Here is a 17,393-nt window from a genome sequence, read left to right as displayed (position 1 = left end):
AAAATTGACAGTTTTCCAAATAAGTGTTAAAAATAGACAAGAATAAAAATAAAAACAAAGTGCAAGAGGTCATCACCAATCTTTATCTTTGCCCTAACATAAGTTGACAGTTGAACTATTTATGATTTTAATAAAGTGTTAATATACTAGACAACTGAAAATTAGAAACATAGCTGGTTATGTCATTCTGTTTCCACAGGATATGCATGAAGCTAATTCAGTTTCAATTTTGATCATTTAGTAGATTTAAACTAGTATAGTAATACCAAGACAAAGGACAGGGAAAGCTGCCTGAAAGTGAATTTTCTTCTTTGTGCAAAGACTAAGAATGCCATCCCATGAATCCTGAATTGTAAATTATGTCTTGTATGGATACCTTTTTGTCCATTTTAGTGGAGAAGATGGAGACAAATAGCTTTTGTTCTGTAAGGAGGCATTTAGTGAAAATATTTTCTTGTAAGAATCAGAAATATGTCAGAAAACATAGCATGCAGCGTTCTTGGAAAAATATATTATAAATCAATAGGAAATGTCAAAAATAAATTTAAAAAGGCAGTAAGTTCTGTGAACTATGAGCTGTGCATGTACCTAATGTACAGAACAACCGAGTGAGCTAGTAACCTAGAGTCTCAGTATCTACTGCAACTCCATAGTTCAGTGAAAAGAAATCACTTGTCTCTGAAGTCTTCCAAAGATGGTTAAAAGTCAGCAAGAACTGCCCAGTATAAAACAGATATGCAAATATAGTGATCTTAAAGCAAGAGAGGAAAAAACCTACGCAGTAATTAACAAAAAGGAAGAGCATGTTAAATGATTAAAACCCTGGGTTAAAATGACATGACAAGACAAGTGGTACTGAAGACTGAAATATCCCAATAACCAGAAGCATACATTTACAGTCGAGGTAACGTAAGGAAACAGTCAGAATATACTGAATTTAAATCTTTCTCTAAATCAAGAAATATTATATTAGAATATGATACAAATTTTTGGATAAATAAGATCTAAAAGCTGTAAATGTTTTCTACAGATGTCAAACATGCTGAATTTGTAGGTTCACCAGTCATCTGTGATGTAAGCAGCACAGCTCCATCATACCTTTTTCTTATCCAAATTTTTGGTTTCTCCATTTTTTGTATTCTACTTAAAAGAGCTTAAGGGAAAAATTATTTACGTATTTTCTATAATGTGTTGCTTTCTCATCAAGATTCTTGTATATTCATTAATCTTTCTGTCTCAGGATTGAAGAACTCACTGTCCACTGCAGAGACCACTGGAGGACAGGGTTGCAAATAACAGGAAAAAAAACATGTCAATGTTTCAAAATTCTAATGAGTTCTTCTTGACAGTATCTGAGACTGATTCCCCCCCCCCGCTTACAATTTGAAATAGCAGCGCTCTCTCAGCAGCACTAATTCTGAAATCAGTATTAAAATAAGGAAGTCTTCTGTTTTTCCAACTACTGGCTCCACTCCAGTTGGAAACTAATCGACTGGCATTTCTCCTTTCATCTCCGCCAAATTTTCCTCAACTCAGAGCCCATATAAGAAGGAACAGTTCTTCATCAAGACATTTTCCTATATTTCTAGTCCCACGCCTTCACTTCATCTACAGTTCTAAAGTAAACAGCTATATGTTCCAGATGACAATATACAATCTCCACTGATGACAATCCATAAAGTCTCACGCTTACAGCTCAGTCACAACAGCTATTATTATCTATACTAACAAAAAACAGGGGGTGGAGAAATAATCTCCCCGCAAATCAATATTTGTACAAATTTAGAGGAATATCTCAAAAACTCAATGGTGAAAATAAAAAATAACCATCTTCCACACTGGGAAAGAGATTAATAGAAGATGGGTTGAGAAGGACGCTCCCTTGTTAGATTGCGACTGGTTTGAATACAATCTTAAAAGTACAATTATAAAATCATTGTTTGCAATTCCTCTGGTAATTCCATGCTGGAGAAGCCTCCACAATCCCTGTACTTTCCCCACATGAACTCAAGAATGTAACAAAAGGAATGCACAGCGGAAGTGTGGAGAGTTCCTTTGGAAATTAGTGTCATTCATGCTGTGTAATTTGTACCACAGGACTCAAGTAAAGTTACATACCTTCACTAAAGCAAGGAGGCAAGTAAAAGCATAATGAAGAACACATCAAAAGTGAATGACCTTGAAGAAAAACTAAGAACAGACAAGAGAAACTGAGTCTATCACAAGACAACTTTGCACAAGGCTTCAGATATCAAATCAGGAAATGAAACTGGAAGTAGAATGACACAGGTTGATGTTCAATTGGTTCTGGCTATTTCAAGAATAGAAATCTGAGGTTAAATGATTCTTGAACAGTTGCTGAAATTAAAAGTGTTAATCAAGGGGTGGGGGAGGGGGGAATAAAACAAGAAAAGAGACAGAGAGCCTGAAATATAAAAGTCTACACTACGGAGAAGGTGAGAAGCCCAAAAGAGCAGACTTCAACAGACACAATAAAAACAGACCAAAGCCTTGTGCCAGCTGCTCAGTTTTAATTCACTACGTTAAGGGAGACATGGACCAAAGAAAAAAAAAAACCCAAAAAACCAACAAACCCAAGAAAAGGAACAGAAACCCCATCAATGGGAGTTGGCAAGCACTGGCGTTGATTTTCCAGGGAAAAGTGACAGCAGATCTCCTGGAACTAGAGTGTGTCAGGAGACAAAAAGGGGTAGAAGCAGAGAGACTGAAAAATGACATAGAAAAAAACAAGTAGGATATGTGTGCCTGTATATGTGTGTGTGTATATATATACACACATATAAAACAAAAGGTGTGTGGACACAAATAAAAGATACACACACATATAATTATATACACCTGTATTGCATGTATGTATTATACAATGTACAAATACTGTACATGTGTGTGAAATATGTACATATATGTGTATTTTTTTTATTTATAAACACACACAAACTCTGTCCCCCTCTCCACAATGAAGTGCTATGACAACGCACCAAAACTATCTCTGACCAATATACTGGAACAATACATCAATATGAGGAATGGTAAATAAGCCTAGTCAGAGTGCTGCACCATTGCAGCATTACTGCTTCTAACAGTAGCTTGGATATAACTACACAGCACTTTGAGAAGAATAAAAAAAACCCAAAACCAAAAAACCCCAAACCAATATGCCTGCAGTGAAACAGGAAGACTAAAGGACCAGATTCTAAAAATCAGATTAAAATCATGCTTCCAGACTTGAAGTTCAGAACAAGTTCGCAGTTGTTTTTTTCCACTACTGTTTCTTAGTTAGAGAACAGACAGGAAAAATAAGTTTGGGGGTGGTGTGTGGGTGTGTGAAGTCAAAATGTCTCCACCCCTCCTCTCCCACCCCCTTTTTTGTACAAAAAGTTATTACCTGATAAATCCTGGGATTTTCCAGATACTCTAGCACGTTTAGCTCGGTGACCAAAGTTTTCAGTAGCTGAAGTGGAGGCACCCTTTAATGAAATAAATAAGAATTAGTTTAGTCATTAGGTAACTTATGAAAAGTACTAATTAGCTTCCTATTCTTGAAACAGTAATATTTACTTTACAATTAAAAACAAAGGTTACCTCCATACTGCTCTTTGTAGGGCAAGCTGTTCTTTTAGGTAGAAGAGTTTTTCTGCGAAGTTGGTATGGACTATTTTGTGCACCAGGACCTGATTCTTCTGCAACCATATCTGCAGGTACATCATCATCTGTCAATAAAAAAGGAAATTTGCTAATTAGAATTGTAGTTTTGTTTTATACCAGACAAATGCTACAGAAATTTTCAGATAAATACATCCAGTCACGAGGGTGGGGAGGAAGTGCTAGAGCACAGAGAACTTCCAGTGAAAAATCATAATATACACGGCATACATAAGATTACATGAGAAAGTACACATGAATTAACTTATGTTCTCCATATGTACACAGCAGCTACACCAAAAGCTGCTTAAAAAACCCAACAAAAAACCAAAACCCTAGGCTTTCAGTTTCTCTGCAAGCAAATAATTCACTGTGCTAATTCCATCACCTCATTACCTCAAATTTTTCACCTATCAGCCTAACTAGGAACACTGGAGCTTCAATTATTAACCAGATGTTATCAAGAAATCCTTTAGTAAACATGGCATTTAGTACAAAACTCAAGGCAGAATTTTCCCCAAACATTTCAGGAATAGCCCAGACCTGCATACAAATCCTTCTGTAAAATGGAGGTAGTTTTAAATACATAGATTCCGTTTGCCTAAATTATACTTAAAAAAGTAAGTATATTTTCTCCCTGCCCTTTAAAAAAAAAAAAAGTGCAGAAAGTGCGAGGAGTATAGTTTTAACAGTTTTTGCATCGTTAAGTTTCAATTTTCCATGTTCATATATTTATGGAACATACTCGAAACAACCAAGGAATAATTACTTATCACTGCATGCCCTACAACTAGCATCACATAATAAAGTTATAAGAATTTTTAAAAAGGCCAGAACAAAAACCATCTAGAAAATAAATTAAAGCCCAGTTCTACTTAAGTAAAAAGTATACTTTCTGCAGATGCTTAAGTGTGAAAAAACAATTTTGGACTTCTTTTTAACTGCTTTTTTGTTTTTAAACTGGGTAAACATGATGCAAGTGATAGCCAGAAAAGCAATACTGTAGAGTAAGCAGTTTTCCTGAATATATTAGGGTGAAGAGGGACTGATGTCAAACACCCTCCCCCCCCCACACACCATAAAAGCCCCCTATCCTTCAAGTATTAAACCAGTCTGTTTAAACAAAGAAAAGCAATTTTTAAAGTTCTAAAGATTCCCTTTCCAGATCTTAATATAATGATTTTCCTAAGGGTTGTTGTTTGGTTGGTTTTTTAAACATAAATTACAAAACATTGCATTTATATAGGCTTATGCATGCCTTTGTAGCCCAAGCTGCTACATCAGTGACAGCTAACCAACAAAATTCTGAAGAAAAAGCTGTTTCAGTGCCCTCCTGCTCTTTTCCGGTCCCATTTTTCCCCCTACCTTAGCAGATATTTATAAATTGCAAACCTTGCCACATATCATAAACGGATCACAACACTGTCGGGACATCTAAATACACGACAGAAGCTGGTAAAAAGATGAAGCTAGCTGGTGGTATGCGTGCAACTTCACACAGTCAGCTCAGGGCAATCTAGGAGAGTGTCATCAGCTCATTAATCCACTTGAAAACTAACCCTGCAAGAAGTTACCTCCATGATTAGCCTTTGGCCAGCCCAGCAGCTGGTCCAGCTCAGCACAGCCACAAGGAAGGGACAAGACCACCTGACTGGCAAGAACCACCACCCCCTTTTGCAGCAACAGCACAGGTTTTTAAGGACAGAAGTGAACTGTGAAACTTCTACCAAAACCCCACCACTCAAAAAAACCCCCAAAACCAAAAAACAACACACCAACCAAACAAATACACCAGCTAGAAGCTATCTCACTCTCCCTCTCCCTGTCTCCTACTTACATGACACATGTCACTAGCATCTGAGAATTTCTCTACCTATGAAGGCTAAGTATTTATGCATTATGCAAAAAACCTAAAGGACATTGATAGATGAACTGCAGTGCATTTTCCTGTGAAGGAGCGTCTGGCCCAGTGTTGGCACCGCACGCCTGCGGGAGGTTACTGACCCCAGCGTGGACCCATTGCATACTCAATTCAGTCACCTAATTTTACCTGTTTCTTTTTATCTCCGATTGAAAATACCCTACCAATTTAACAAGGTATCAGCAGGTGGAACAGAGAAGCTGCAGCAGGAGAGTTCCCAGCCTTCCCTTGCATGCCAGAGCAGAAGAGGAGCTGTGGGTCTGCAGTGGGCCCCACCAGGAGGAATTCAGGCAGCCACCAGCAGCAGCAAGACTGTCATAGCAAAACACCCAAACGTACTCAAGCACTGCAGCATGTTTCTACTTTGCACCCCTTATTTCTCTTTAAGAGCCAATACAGTAATTATGGGTTTTGTTGCCAATAGCACCCAGAAGCACACTGCTCAGGGATTTTGAGTGTCTTGTCTTAAGCCCATTCCCCTATTTTGCAGTGGAGACACAAAATCACTGTCAGAACAGCCAGGCTTTCCCCCCTCGTTCTGGATGGTCAGTACAATAGTTGAAAATTGCCACATGAAACAGAAAAAGCATAATAAGCGAAGAAAACAGGAAAAAAAATAAAAATAAAAATCAAAGCACAGAATTTTGATCCCTCAGTAGGCAATGAAAAGGCCAGGACAAACCCCAATCAGGTCCTTAGAAGTAAATCCATGGAGGCCACTAAGGACAAAATATATTACTGCTGGAAAGAGAAGGCAGAAGCCTGTGGGGGAGAATGGAAGTAGAGGTCAGTTTGGCTGAAACACTGAAGGACTGGCTAAGCAGAAAAGAAATGCATTCATTTTCTTGCAGTGGATTTAGGAGGATGGCAGGAGTCCTGCTCGAAGATCACTTTTCTAGCACAGATGACATTAAGGGATATGCACACATTCACTCAGATTCACAGCAGGTATCAGAAGAATTAAAATCTTCCTTTTTTTCCATCTGAGTGGCAAGGAAGATGAGCGAAGGGCACCAGGGGAAGGCACAAATCCCCACAGCGCATGGGAAGCAGAGGGGTGCCCAGGCTACACGCGTGCCAAGGTGCCCCTCGCTGCTGAGCAAGGCCGGCCCGGAGGCACCAGTCCATGCAGCGGTGCACGTGGAACATATCGTGACAGTGGCTCATGTATTGCGAGAGCAACTCATGGGGAGGAGAGATGCTTCAGGAACCAAGCGCCTCCAGCCTGGCCCTGCCGCGAACCTGCTAATTAAGCACAGGTAATTTGCTGGCTGTAGAAGGATAATGCAAGTCAGGTGAATTAGATGACTTCTTTCTCACTTTTTTTTGTCACCCTTCTGAGGGGCTGACCAGCTCCTGCATAGAGTTCTAACACTTCAGGAACAGTAACAACTGATAATATTTTTCCCAATGCAGCCTGTGTAGTTACTGTCAAGTGAAACACTATCAGGAAACCTGAAAGTCTTAAGTGATCTCTTACAGAAGTAGCCTCAGTGCTTGTTTTTAGCTTTCCAAATGCTCCATTGTAAGCTCTGAACAGACTAAACCAGCTAGAGTGCTATCTTTCAGGTAAATACTTCTCAGAAAGTAGTATTTCCTGAAGACTGCACATTACCCTTCCCTGAGCAAGCAACGTGACAACACTCATAACACAGGCTGCTAACTCCAAGAGCTGCACTTTGAAAATCCTTCCCTAAAAAAGCCCCACACTCACATACCAGACATATGCCTGCTTTAAAGCAGAAAAATAAGTTTTAAAATACAGAACCTCAGTGCCTCCAAAATATTTTGAAAAAACCTATTTTAAAGCATAACAGTATCAGCTACTGCATCTAACAACATAAATAAAAGGCATTATAATCACATGTGTTGATGGTAGAAGTATAAAAGTCAATAAACAAATTTGGGGGAGTGTGTGTGTAATATTAATATCCTCATACAAACACCTGCTGAAATGACTGCCAGATGCTGTCACAGTTTTAACCAAGTCAATACATTTGCAGTTTTTAAGAGATTAAATTAAGCTGAGTCTTGCTCTGAAATAAACATTTGCCTGAATATTTTACACCAATTATATTATATAGTAAGATAAAATAATTTTCAATAAACATGATTTGGTTTGAAATAAAAAAAAAAACAACCCTTAGTGGCACTGACAGGTCAAAACCTAAATTTAAATTAAGAAGTATCTTAGCTGATAGTTCAAAACAGCTCATGAAACCTGAAACAGTTAACACCCACAAAAGATGAGTAAGCACAAATACTTCCAGGAGGGAAAGAAAAATAAAATTAATCTGCCACTCTGTCAACTGCTATAATCAATCAAGACTGTCTTGCATTTCCACAAATGCTATGGAAGTGTGTACTCTTAAGTGTGTATGTTGAAAGAGTACACAATTAACTTCTTTTTGTTTCATTGTAAGTTACAGGAGAGTGACAAATGGCTGTCAAAATAGTTTATTAAAAAAATTACAGAGATCACTTCTAAAGAAAGTTTTATCATGTCCACACCATCATCTTTACAAAAACATGTGCATGTGGTTTCACTTCTACCTTACACATGTTCAGCTATTTCCAAGAGCTGCCTTTAATATTAACTGTTGTAAAGACAGTAAGGTTGATTGATTAAAGCTTTTAAAAAAAGTATTTAAAACCTCCAAAACACACTTTCATCAGAAAAAAAGAAAAAAGGGGAGTTTCAAGGGAGGAAGCTGACACACTAATCTGTAGGGTTTCATTACTTAGTTTTAACACTGCAATTTCACTTTTTTGTACTGTTTTCCCCATATCTTCCCAAAACAGGGCAGGAGGAACAAAACGAAAACAAAACAAGATTTGCAGTCAAGAGAGGCAAAATGCTGGGGGTGGCAGGTATTTCCAACTCTGTTTTATGTTAAAAAAAAAATTTAAAATAAGAAGTAGCTGCAAACTCATCTACTACTAACACAAAGAGACTTTAATAAATACTGTAATGTATTTTAATTATGAATATGAAAAGAAACCCTGCAGTATTTTCCAAGCAATATCCAAAGCAGATTTTATCTTTATGTGAGTCAAACTAAGAGGTGGTATTTTTGTAAGGTTCTGATGGCACAGGTCAACGAGAAGGATTAATCTCTCACAGGAGTGAGGGCTGTTTGGAACTGGAAGAGACCCAGCAAGAAAAAGATTCAGAGACAGATCTCCACTCAGAGTAGCAGGCTTTCAGTTTGGAAAGGGGACAGACCTAACATTAAAAATGTACGCTTTCTTAAAGACTACAGAAAGATCAGACTTGCTGAACACCATATGGAATAAAGACATTCTGCCTTCTGGGAAGCAACAACTAGACACAATAACCATTACTGACTACTAGAATATTTTAAATATACATACAATTTCTTACTGATAATAAACCAAAGATATATAACAATACGCAAGCTTATTTGATAAACAAAAAGGATATGGAATGCCTAGAATTTTTCCTGTATGGAAATTATTTCTGAAATTGGGGGGGGGGGGAATATTATGCTTTAACCTAGAAGTCTCAGTACTTCTACGTAGCAAAATAAGAACCACACACCACACCCACCCCCCAAGAATCAAACAGCACCTTTTTGGAATTTACATTTTAAGCTTTTAAACATCAATACCCAAATGAGACAGCTTATTTCTCTTTGGAAATAGGTCATGCAGTCATGATGGCCTAAAAAGAGTAAGAATAGATCAGACACTCAGCTCTAGCTGTATTTGCTCAAAAGCTCATGTTAGTTTTACAACACATTCAAATGTATTTTCTACTAGGAGAAAAGTAACTACTTTTGGCTACCTAGAGAGTTTCTTAAGGCTCAGATTCTTTTTTGTGTTGTTCTTAGGAACCAATGGAAATTAACTTTTATCTAAGAATCTGATCTTTCCTCCTCCTTAGCACATTGCAAAGCTCACTACAGCAGTCCTTACATAGGTCACTCAAATCAGATGGGAGAGAACACACTCCCTCAAAGGTCTGTTAGGTCAACTAGTACCCTCAAAATGCTGCATACTAAAATACAGCTTATAGGCACAAAGCAAAAACTTAAGTTCTTAGAACTGGCACAAAGCACACAGAAAGTGAAAGGAGACAACTGGGAAAGATAAACTGGCTGCAAGCCCAAAACTTGTCCCCAACAATATTTCTTTAAAAATTATCAACTGTCACAAACAGCTACTCACATCTCTGAATCTCATTCACTAGGGAGTTCATGGTCTAAAACCATCTAGCACAAAAACCATGTGTGAACACTAGTTAAAAACCCCTCCAGGTACTATGAAGAATATTTTACTGCTTCTGGCTTCTGAAAAGGAAGTGATAACTAGGATTTGATTAAAAATTCTAGTTTCTTTCTACAACTCACCCCCCCCAAAAGAGATATTTAACACCAGGTTAAAGACTGAATTTCTAAAAAATTACATTAACATGCACATTTTTATTAGACTTACAGAATAACTGTGCAAGTACCTGCATACTTAAGCTACCTGTTAGATAACTCATTTTAGAGAGGGAAGAAAAAAAAAAAAAAATCTTTTTCTTAGAACAAGCAGCTCTGATCATCAGCACTAGCATGTTTCAAACAATAGTACTGACAAACTAGAATCAGGAGATAGTTTTTTCCTTTGGTATTTTTTAAAAATTACACTGTTTTCTGAAACCGGTAACTGTATTACAGCATCATCTAGAACATTTAGCAACTAATAAACAAATCTCCAGGTGGCTGCTTTGCAAGTATTTTATTAAGAGAACTTCACTTCCTGCTTAATAGGCAGCTTGACTCCTGCTCTGACAAGCTTTCATTGAGAAGGGACAAGGATCCCTTTTTGGGTGCATTCCTCATTAATAAAGCAATACTTTCAAAGCTGTGGCCTTGCTGCATGGTTCCTTGATGCTACAGTGAAAAAGCTGACCAAGCAGATTTTAAAGGTTCAGGAATATAGCGTGTTTAAGGGCCTTTCCTGTGTAGCGCTTAAGAGCCTTTCCTCATTACATTTCTGAGTGATACTAAAGAAAATAGACTTTAATACTACAAGCGGATTTTTTTTCCTGTCTATTTTGACTACTGACTCGAGTTTCCAACTAGGACCAATTTAATTAAAATTTCCACCTGGTCATATCACTTCATTTGTTAGAGCAGTTGAGTTACCAGTCTCAAAGGTCATCCCCCTCTTTGGCTGAAATACAGCAACTTTCATCTCATTAGAAAAGCATAGCCAGTGACAACCATAAAGACACAATGAAAGAGGTTCAATTTATTTTATTCTGCACCACAACTGAGCAGAAAGATGTTTCTGATAACCACCATACTTCAACTTCAGGCAGTACTTCAAGGTGCCTGAACAGAGGTGAGAATGCAACCCTGTGACCACACCCTTGGAGCTACTGTGATGGAAAATAACACCAAACAAAAAACTCAAACACAAACCCCTTCTTCCTCCCTACAAAAATCCCACCTTACCAAGAGATGGCATCTCAGATGAGAAGAAATGATAGATTCTCCAATAGCAACACTAAAGTGAACAGGACACCTGCACTTTGGAGGCACAGAGGAATTGTTGAACCAAGCAGTCACCACCACTAAAAGAAAACCCAGAACAAAAAAAAAAAACCCACCAAACAAAAACACAAAACCCCACCCCCAACACAGAGAACTCTTTTCCCTCAACTATGCTGCTAGTAAAACAGCTGGACAAAACCCAGCCTCCAAAAGTTATGTATTGGGAAGAGGGCAGACCCTGGCTAGGGTCAGCTGGGATGATTGATTAGTTTTATGGAATGGCCCTTAAGGCAAACCAGTATTCCCGTCTTGGCTGACGGCCTGGCTCAGGCTAGATGACATTTTTCTGAGAAGAATATCATAGCTAGCATATAAGAGATATTTGCGAGGATAGATTATTTGTAATAAGCAGAGAGTAGCTGAGCTATGAGGCAAAAGCTTACATTCTTTAATTAGAGTAAGTCTGGATAGTCTTGATACCCATAAACTCCAAAAAGAATGAATAGGAATTTTGTAAATTCCTGGTTTTATTGACTTCCGGTGGCAATTATTTCCAGCCTAATCTCATCCTGCATGAGTAACTGCCTTTAGCACTGCTGGAACTGAAGAATGAGCATGACTATTAATTTTTTTCTGTGTTTGAATTTCTGGTATCTTTGGAAAAAAATGGGAAACTCACAGTATAGGAATGAGTTCAGTGAGAATGCAGGTATTTCACTTAATGCATCTACAATTTACACTTCAAATTTTCTACGGTCCATAATGGATCCATTTGCAGAGATTCTGTGATGCGTGGGAAGCTAAGAGAAACCTTGCTCAGAGAAACATGGCTCCCCTTGAAAGGACAGGAAAGTTTATGTGTAATAAAGCAATCCACATAGCTACAAGTCTCATTATGACTAAACACTATTGCAACTATTCAAGCATAACTCCCATAAAACATAATCTCAGGGCACAATCATTTCACCAAATTTTCAGGAAACGAAAGCCTCCCACAGATTTCTTTGCCATAAGCCACATCTGCAGAGCCCTGTTGTAACACAGGCAGAAAAAAAAAAAATCTCTCCTGCTACTAAGAGTAGTAGCAGATTTGGAGATACTTGCCATGCAAAGCCATCTGCCTTATATGGACTCTACATCAAAAGTGACTGACATCTATCAATACATTGGCCCATCTGGAACCTAGTTATGTCAAGGAGCAGTTTTGGTATACTAAACTAGGAATTTCCTAAGGTTCTTCAGAATTAAAAGTTTCTGAAATGCCTATCATGACAAGGAACGGCAGTCACAGATCTGTCTTGAAGTGGCAAAAAACCTAAGGGGAAAAAAAAGGCAACCAAGATGAAAGGCCAGACAGTTCTTTTTGTGTGCTGGGGGGCAAGGGGGGTACAGTCAGTATTATTTCCTCCAAGAAAGAAGCAAAGGGAGGAAAAAGTACATTAGTAGTACTTCAAAGCTTACTGGGTTTGGCTGTCATTCTGTATCCCACTATTATGTTACATCAGAGGAAATAAAAAATAATAAGAACCAGGAACCATCAACTTAAGCACTTTATACGATTAAATATAACTAGGAAAATAGAGGGTCGCCAAGAACATCTTAGTTTGATTCTTGACTTTTTATAGATTCCAGATAACACTTTGACATAGTCTTCAGAAACAATACAAGCTAACAGACTACAAAGCATAGTTTCCGGAGAAATCCCTATGGGTATAGATGGGTAAATACATACTTTACCAAGCAAAGTTTCCCAGTCATGTTCAGCTGCAGTGGCAATTTACACCAACCATTAGTCTCGGAAGAAGCAGAGGAACACCAAATGGTCCAGAAGCAAAAAGCTGGACCTTGTAAGTTTGACAGATAGCTGGGAGGAAAAAACACCTTGAGCTAATAATACTCAAAATTTTGGATATCCAAGAGCATGTCACTAGAAAAAGGTAACTATGTTAACTGCAAAAGCTAAAATATGAGTTCTGCTACCTCTTTTGGCTATTTCCCCTTACTATTACAATGATATTAAACATACATGCCACTTCCTCCTTCTGCCCAAGTACTACAATCAACACTTACACAAGTATTTCAAATGTTACAGCTGAAATGACACCCCTCCCAGCAGCCATCCATGAAATGCCACCATATGAACAACATTACTAGCATTTCAATATACTGAAAACATAAATACACTACAGACTGGGGAGGAAAAAAACCCAAACCAGTAGATCTCCCCAAATTATTGTTCTTTTATTCACCAAAAAGACAGACCCCCCTATTACAGTATATAGTTATTTTTAACCTGACTTTCAGCAAGGCTATTCAACGATAATTATGCCAGAAACACAAAAAAAGAAAGCAAGCATTTATTATCCTTGGATCAGTCAAAACTATGTTGTATCTAATGTACTTTGTAATAAGGCTGAATTTTACAAGACTAACTGTGGCAAGGTTTGCATGCACCAAGTCAGACTTACCTGATCACTATTTATTCTGAAAACTTTACTAAATGACTGTTCCTATTATTCTATTACTTGAATTACAAACTCCAAAGTGCCTGACAAGAGCAGGAAAGCATGGCTGTGTTTAGCTTCAAGGAAATGACTGTGAGAAAACAGTGTGTGAAACTACAGTAAAACCAAGCATCGTCAGGGCGCGGGAAAATGACGCTTTGTTACTCATTACATATTTGCCAGCATGTATGTTATTAGGATGGGTTAAGAAAACTGTCATCAAACTACAGAACACCAGGGCAGTAGGCAACTTCTGATTCAAATCTAAATTTGTTAAGAGCTACAGTAAAAATAAAAAGCTGCCAACCACACCAAATACCGTAGTACTAAGGGCCAGCAGCCTACCTAAACCCAGGCTGCTTTGAGAAAGAAAGGAAAATAAACCCTATACAGAGAATAACTATCCATATTCAAACCTTCTACTCTGGGAGATAAGATTAAACAGGTTTTCTACCAAGTTTTACATTATTAATACATTATACAAATACAAATTGGAAGAACATGACTGTTTTCCATTGCCACCACATGTTGCAAAACAAACATCAGGAAAGCTGGAAACAAGGTTTTGTATTATATGTTCAAGGAAACTGCAGCACAGGGACGACACTCTGTTCTTCCTTGCCCTGTAGAGTAAGGATCTCCTAAGCACCCCAATCCAGCAGTTACTGCTCTCAGACATCTGGAGCGGGGGGGGGGGGGGTGGAAAAAAATAATTGTGTCCTGATTTTTTATTAGAAAACCAAATGGCATAGTTTTGATATATCAATCCAAGTTCTACCCTTGTTGTTTGTTTTCCCTCCTTCTAAACAGAACTTTTTTTAACCATGTTTATTTTTAAAGACACAGACTTCTTTTTTTAAACCTAAACACTGTGTAAATTCTGTACACATTAGTTATGCAGCCCATTCCACAGCACTTCACAACCAACCACTCTACAACGCTCACCTGGTTTTAACTTTCCCATTTTCAACTGCAATGGAAACATGCTGTCAGATGCAGACTGATCATGTATTTTTACCATTAAAAGCAGTATCATGCATGAAATGCTGCATCAATGAACTTCTAAAAGCTTTTCTAAGTAGCTATTAAATTTCCATTAGCATTTGCTATTAACACTGTCATTTCACATTGTGAGTAGCTCTTACACATGTGTTTATACATATATTTAAGTGTATTTGAACTTCAGGGAAAAAAAAACATTTTTAATACATAATACAATTGTTTTTGACACAAGAACTCAGTTTCTGGTAAAACTTCAGAGACTAAAACACCCGCAGCTGCAACTGCTAAGGTGTGTGTGTGTGGGGGGGGGGGGGGGGGGGGGGTGGGTGTGTAAAGAAATCAGTGTATTTGGCTGTTAATTAATTATGTCTTTTAGCAACTAATTACACTAACTGCAGACATTTTTTTCAGAGAAATTCTGAAGTGTAATGGCAGCTTAATTTAAGAGTTTCCAAATCGAATGTTTTTGCAGTGAATGCTCTCAAGTTGAAAACTCCACAGATGATGCCCTATATCTTGATGAACTATTTTCAACTACTGACAATTCCATTTAAAAAAAAAAAAAAAAATCTAGCTTCTTTTCTCTGCATCTCTCAACTGTTTTTCTCATGGTCCCACCTTGACTTAAGCCTTTTAGATTTTTTTTCCCCCTAAATAAAGGAAATGCTTGCTATTTGCATTTCAAGTTTATTCTTAAAAACATGAAGACAATAGATTTGAAGCAGGCAGTGCAAGCTCAGTTACGTGAGAGCAAGCAAAAGTCAAAAAACAGAGAGGAACTACTGATTTTACATATTGTCTAAAATATCCAGAAGTGCAGGGTTGGTTTTTCCTCCCTCCACTGTGTTTTATGTCCAATCTTCCTGTATACCTACAGCAGAATCCTGAACTTTTCATCTTCTTATAAGTTCTCATTCACCTAAGCTCACATTTTATTTTGTTTCCATACAGCTGGATATTCACCCGTTTTAAGACCAGATAGAATGGCTCTTTGTCATTTACTCCATATCCACTTTGAAGTCCTGACCCACCACACTCCTGCAAACTCCCTATAATTTGTCATGCCTCAGTATGGTAAATTTCTATTTGAAAAAACTATTTTAAAATAATGTGCATTAACTGTAAAAGCTGTTTGAACATATGCAACAAAAAGCAATGGGGAAATGGTATGGTTGGAGAAAGAGTCCAATAACACAGCCCCTTCCAGACTCTCAAAGCCCTTCACTATACAGAGTAATCCTGTGTTGTGAGCCACTAAAATACAGATTGGAACAGCCATCAAAAATAACCCTTATGCTAGAAGGCCACAAGGACCTAAAGAGGCTTTAAGAGGAAGAAGAAATGTTCTTTATCAGCATGCCAAAAATTTAAAGATTATCTAGAAAACTGACCATCTTAATATGCAACTTCTCCTTTCATGTCTGGATAGTTCCATCACTACCCATCTGCCTCACATATTTTCTCTCAGGCATATCCACGAAGCAGGGTATTTAGAGACCAAGACACTCTGAAGAGTCAGTGGACAAAAACACATGCAGAAAAAACACACATCATTAAAGTCCTTTTCTGATCATTTTACCTACATTTCCTGATTCCCCCCACCCACCTCCAAGAAAGATCGGGGGGGGGGGGGGGGAAGTAAAAAGATTGAGTAGAGAATATTAAAAGATGACAAGCTTTCCCATGGCAGCTGCCCCATGGGGAGGTTCCCCCCGATCCCATGACTAGCACTGACTCTCCCTCTATCCCCGTATTCCCAACAAACCTATGCAGTTTGATCCTGTCCCTTTTAGTATTACTTAGCATTGATGAAAAGTTAAACAAATACATACAGAATAGAAATGCAGCTGTTCACATATGCATAGCTGTGGAGGCATTCTTCTGCAGACAATTTATATATACATACAAAAATATATCTTAAGAGAAGAGTCACAGGTGTACAGCCCTGGAACAGTTCCAAACACAGTGATCCACCAGAAAAGATAAACACCTCTCATTTAGCCAAACTAATTTTACTTAGTACACGTCCACAGACTAGGTCAGTCGCAATACCTCAGTTGAGGAGGGCTGCCACTTCACAGTATTAATTTATTGTGTTTTTTAGGTCATCTGACTATATCCTTAAAAGGCTGCAGGAATAAAGAGTATTAACATTAAGAAGCAACATCATATTACAAGTTCTGTATGACATCTGTCTTGTTTATCTGAAGGTTTGTTAGCCAAATAATCTTATAGATAATTATCTCTTCTGGAGGACAAACTGCTCAAATATTTAAAATAAAACCAAAGGCTTCTCTGGCCCAAAGCACTGCAAAAGTTCACTTAGTTTACAGCTCCTACACAAATAAGGTGAGAAAGCATTTAAGCACTGGAAAAACATTATATATACAAAAAAATTTCCATCTAAACATAAGGAGACTTTTTTTTTTGTTCCTGTGAGAGTGACTGAGCACTGGCACAGGTTGCCTGGAGAGTTTGTGGAGGCTCCAAACACTGTGAGCCCTTTCCAAGGCAGCCATGGCTTTGCCAATATGGCCGATTTGAGCTAAAACAAGATAGTAAGCAAAAGATCAGCTCAAAAGGCTGTTCCATCCATTTTTGAAGGATGACCTAAGTTAGGAGCCCAGACTCCCCTCATAGTCAGCAAAGCAAGAGTGTGCCATCAGAGAATGATTCATTCATTGCTTGACTCCAGCATTCTCAGCAGGCAGGTACGTCTCTCTCACTCCTGCTGAGTATACCAAGACTTTAAGTATTTACCCTCTAGATTTCCTATCACATGGCCTCGCTAGTACA

The 17,393-nt window shown here is 38.0% G+C and overlaps 1 protein-coding gene across 2 annotated transcripts in view; it reads right to left on the bottom strand.

Moving 5' to 3' along the window:
• Positions 1-17,393, bottom strand: part of FBXO11 (F-box protein 11) — a 76,792-nt gene that overhangs the window by 35,383 nt on the left and 24,016 nt on the right. The window contains exons 2-3 of one of the 2 annotated variants that reach the window (XM_075707526.1): positions 3,604-3,731; positions 3,407-3,488 (exon numbers count right to left, since the gene is read on the bottom strand). In XM_075707526.1, coding sequence (XP_075563641.1) covers positions 3,407-3,488; positions 3,604-3,711 — 190 coding nt within the window. In that variant the 5' untranslated portion in view covers positions 3,712-3,731. Of the gene's footprint in view, positions 1-3,406; positions 3,489-3,603; positions 3,732-17,393 lie in introns of those variants that run through there. The other variant, XM_075707524.1, reaches the window with a different exon arrangement.

Source organism: Pelecanus crispus, chromosome 3 (genome assembly GCF_030463565.1).
Source record: "Pelecanus crispus isolate bPelCri1 chromosome 3, bPelCri1.pri, whole genome shotgun sequence".
In the NCBI taxonomy this organism is placed as follows: Eukaryota; Metazoa; Chordata; class Aves; order Pelecaniformes; family Pelecanidae; genus Pelecanus; species Pelecanus crispus.
This window is presented reverse-complemented; position numbering and strand designations above follow the sequence as displayed.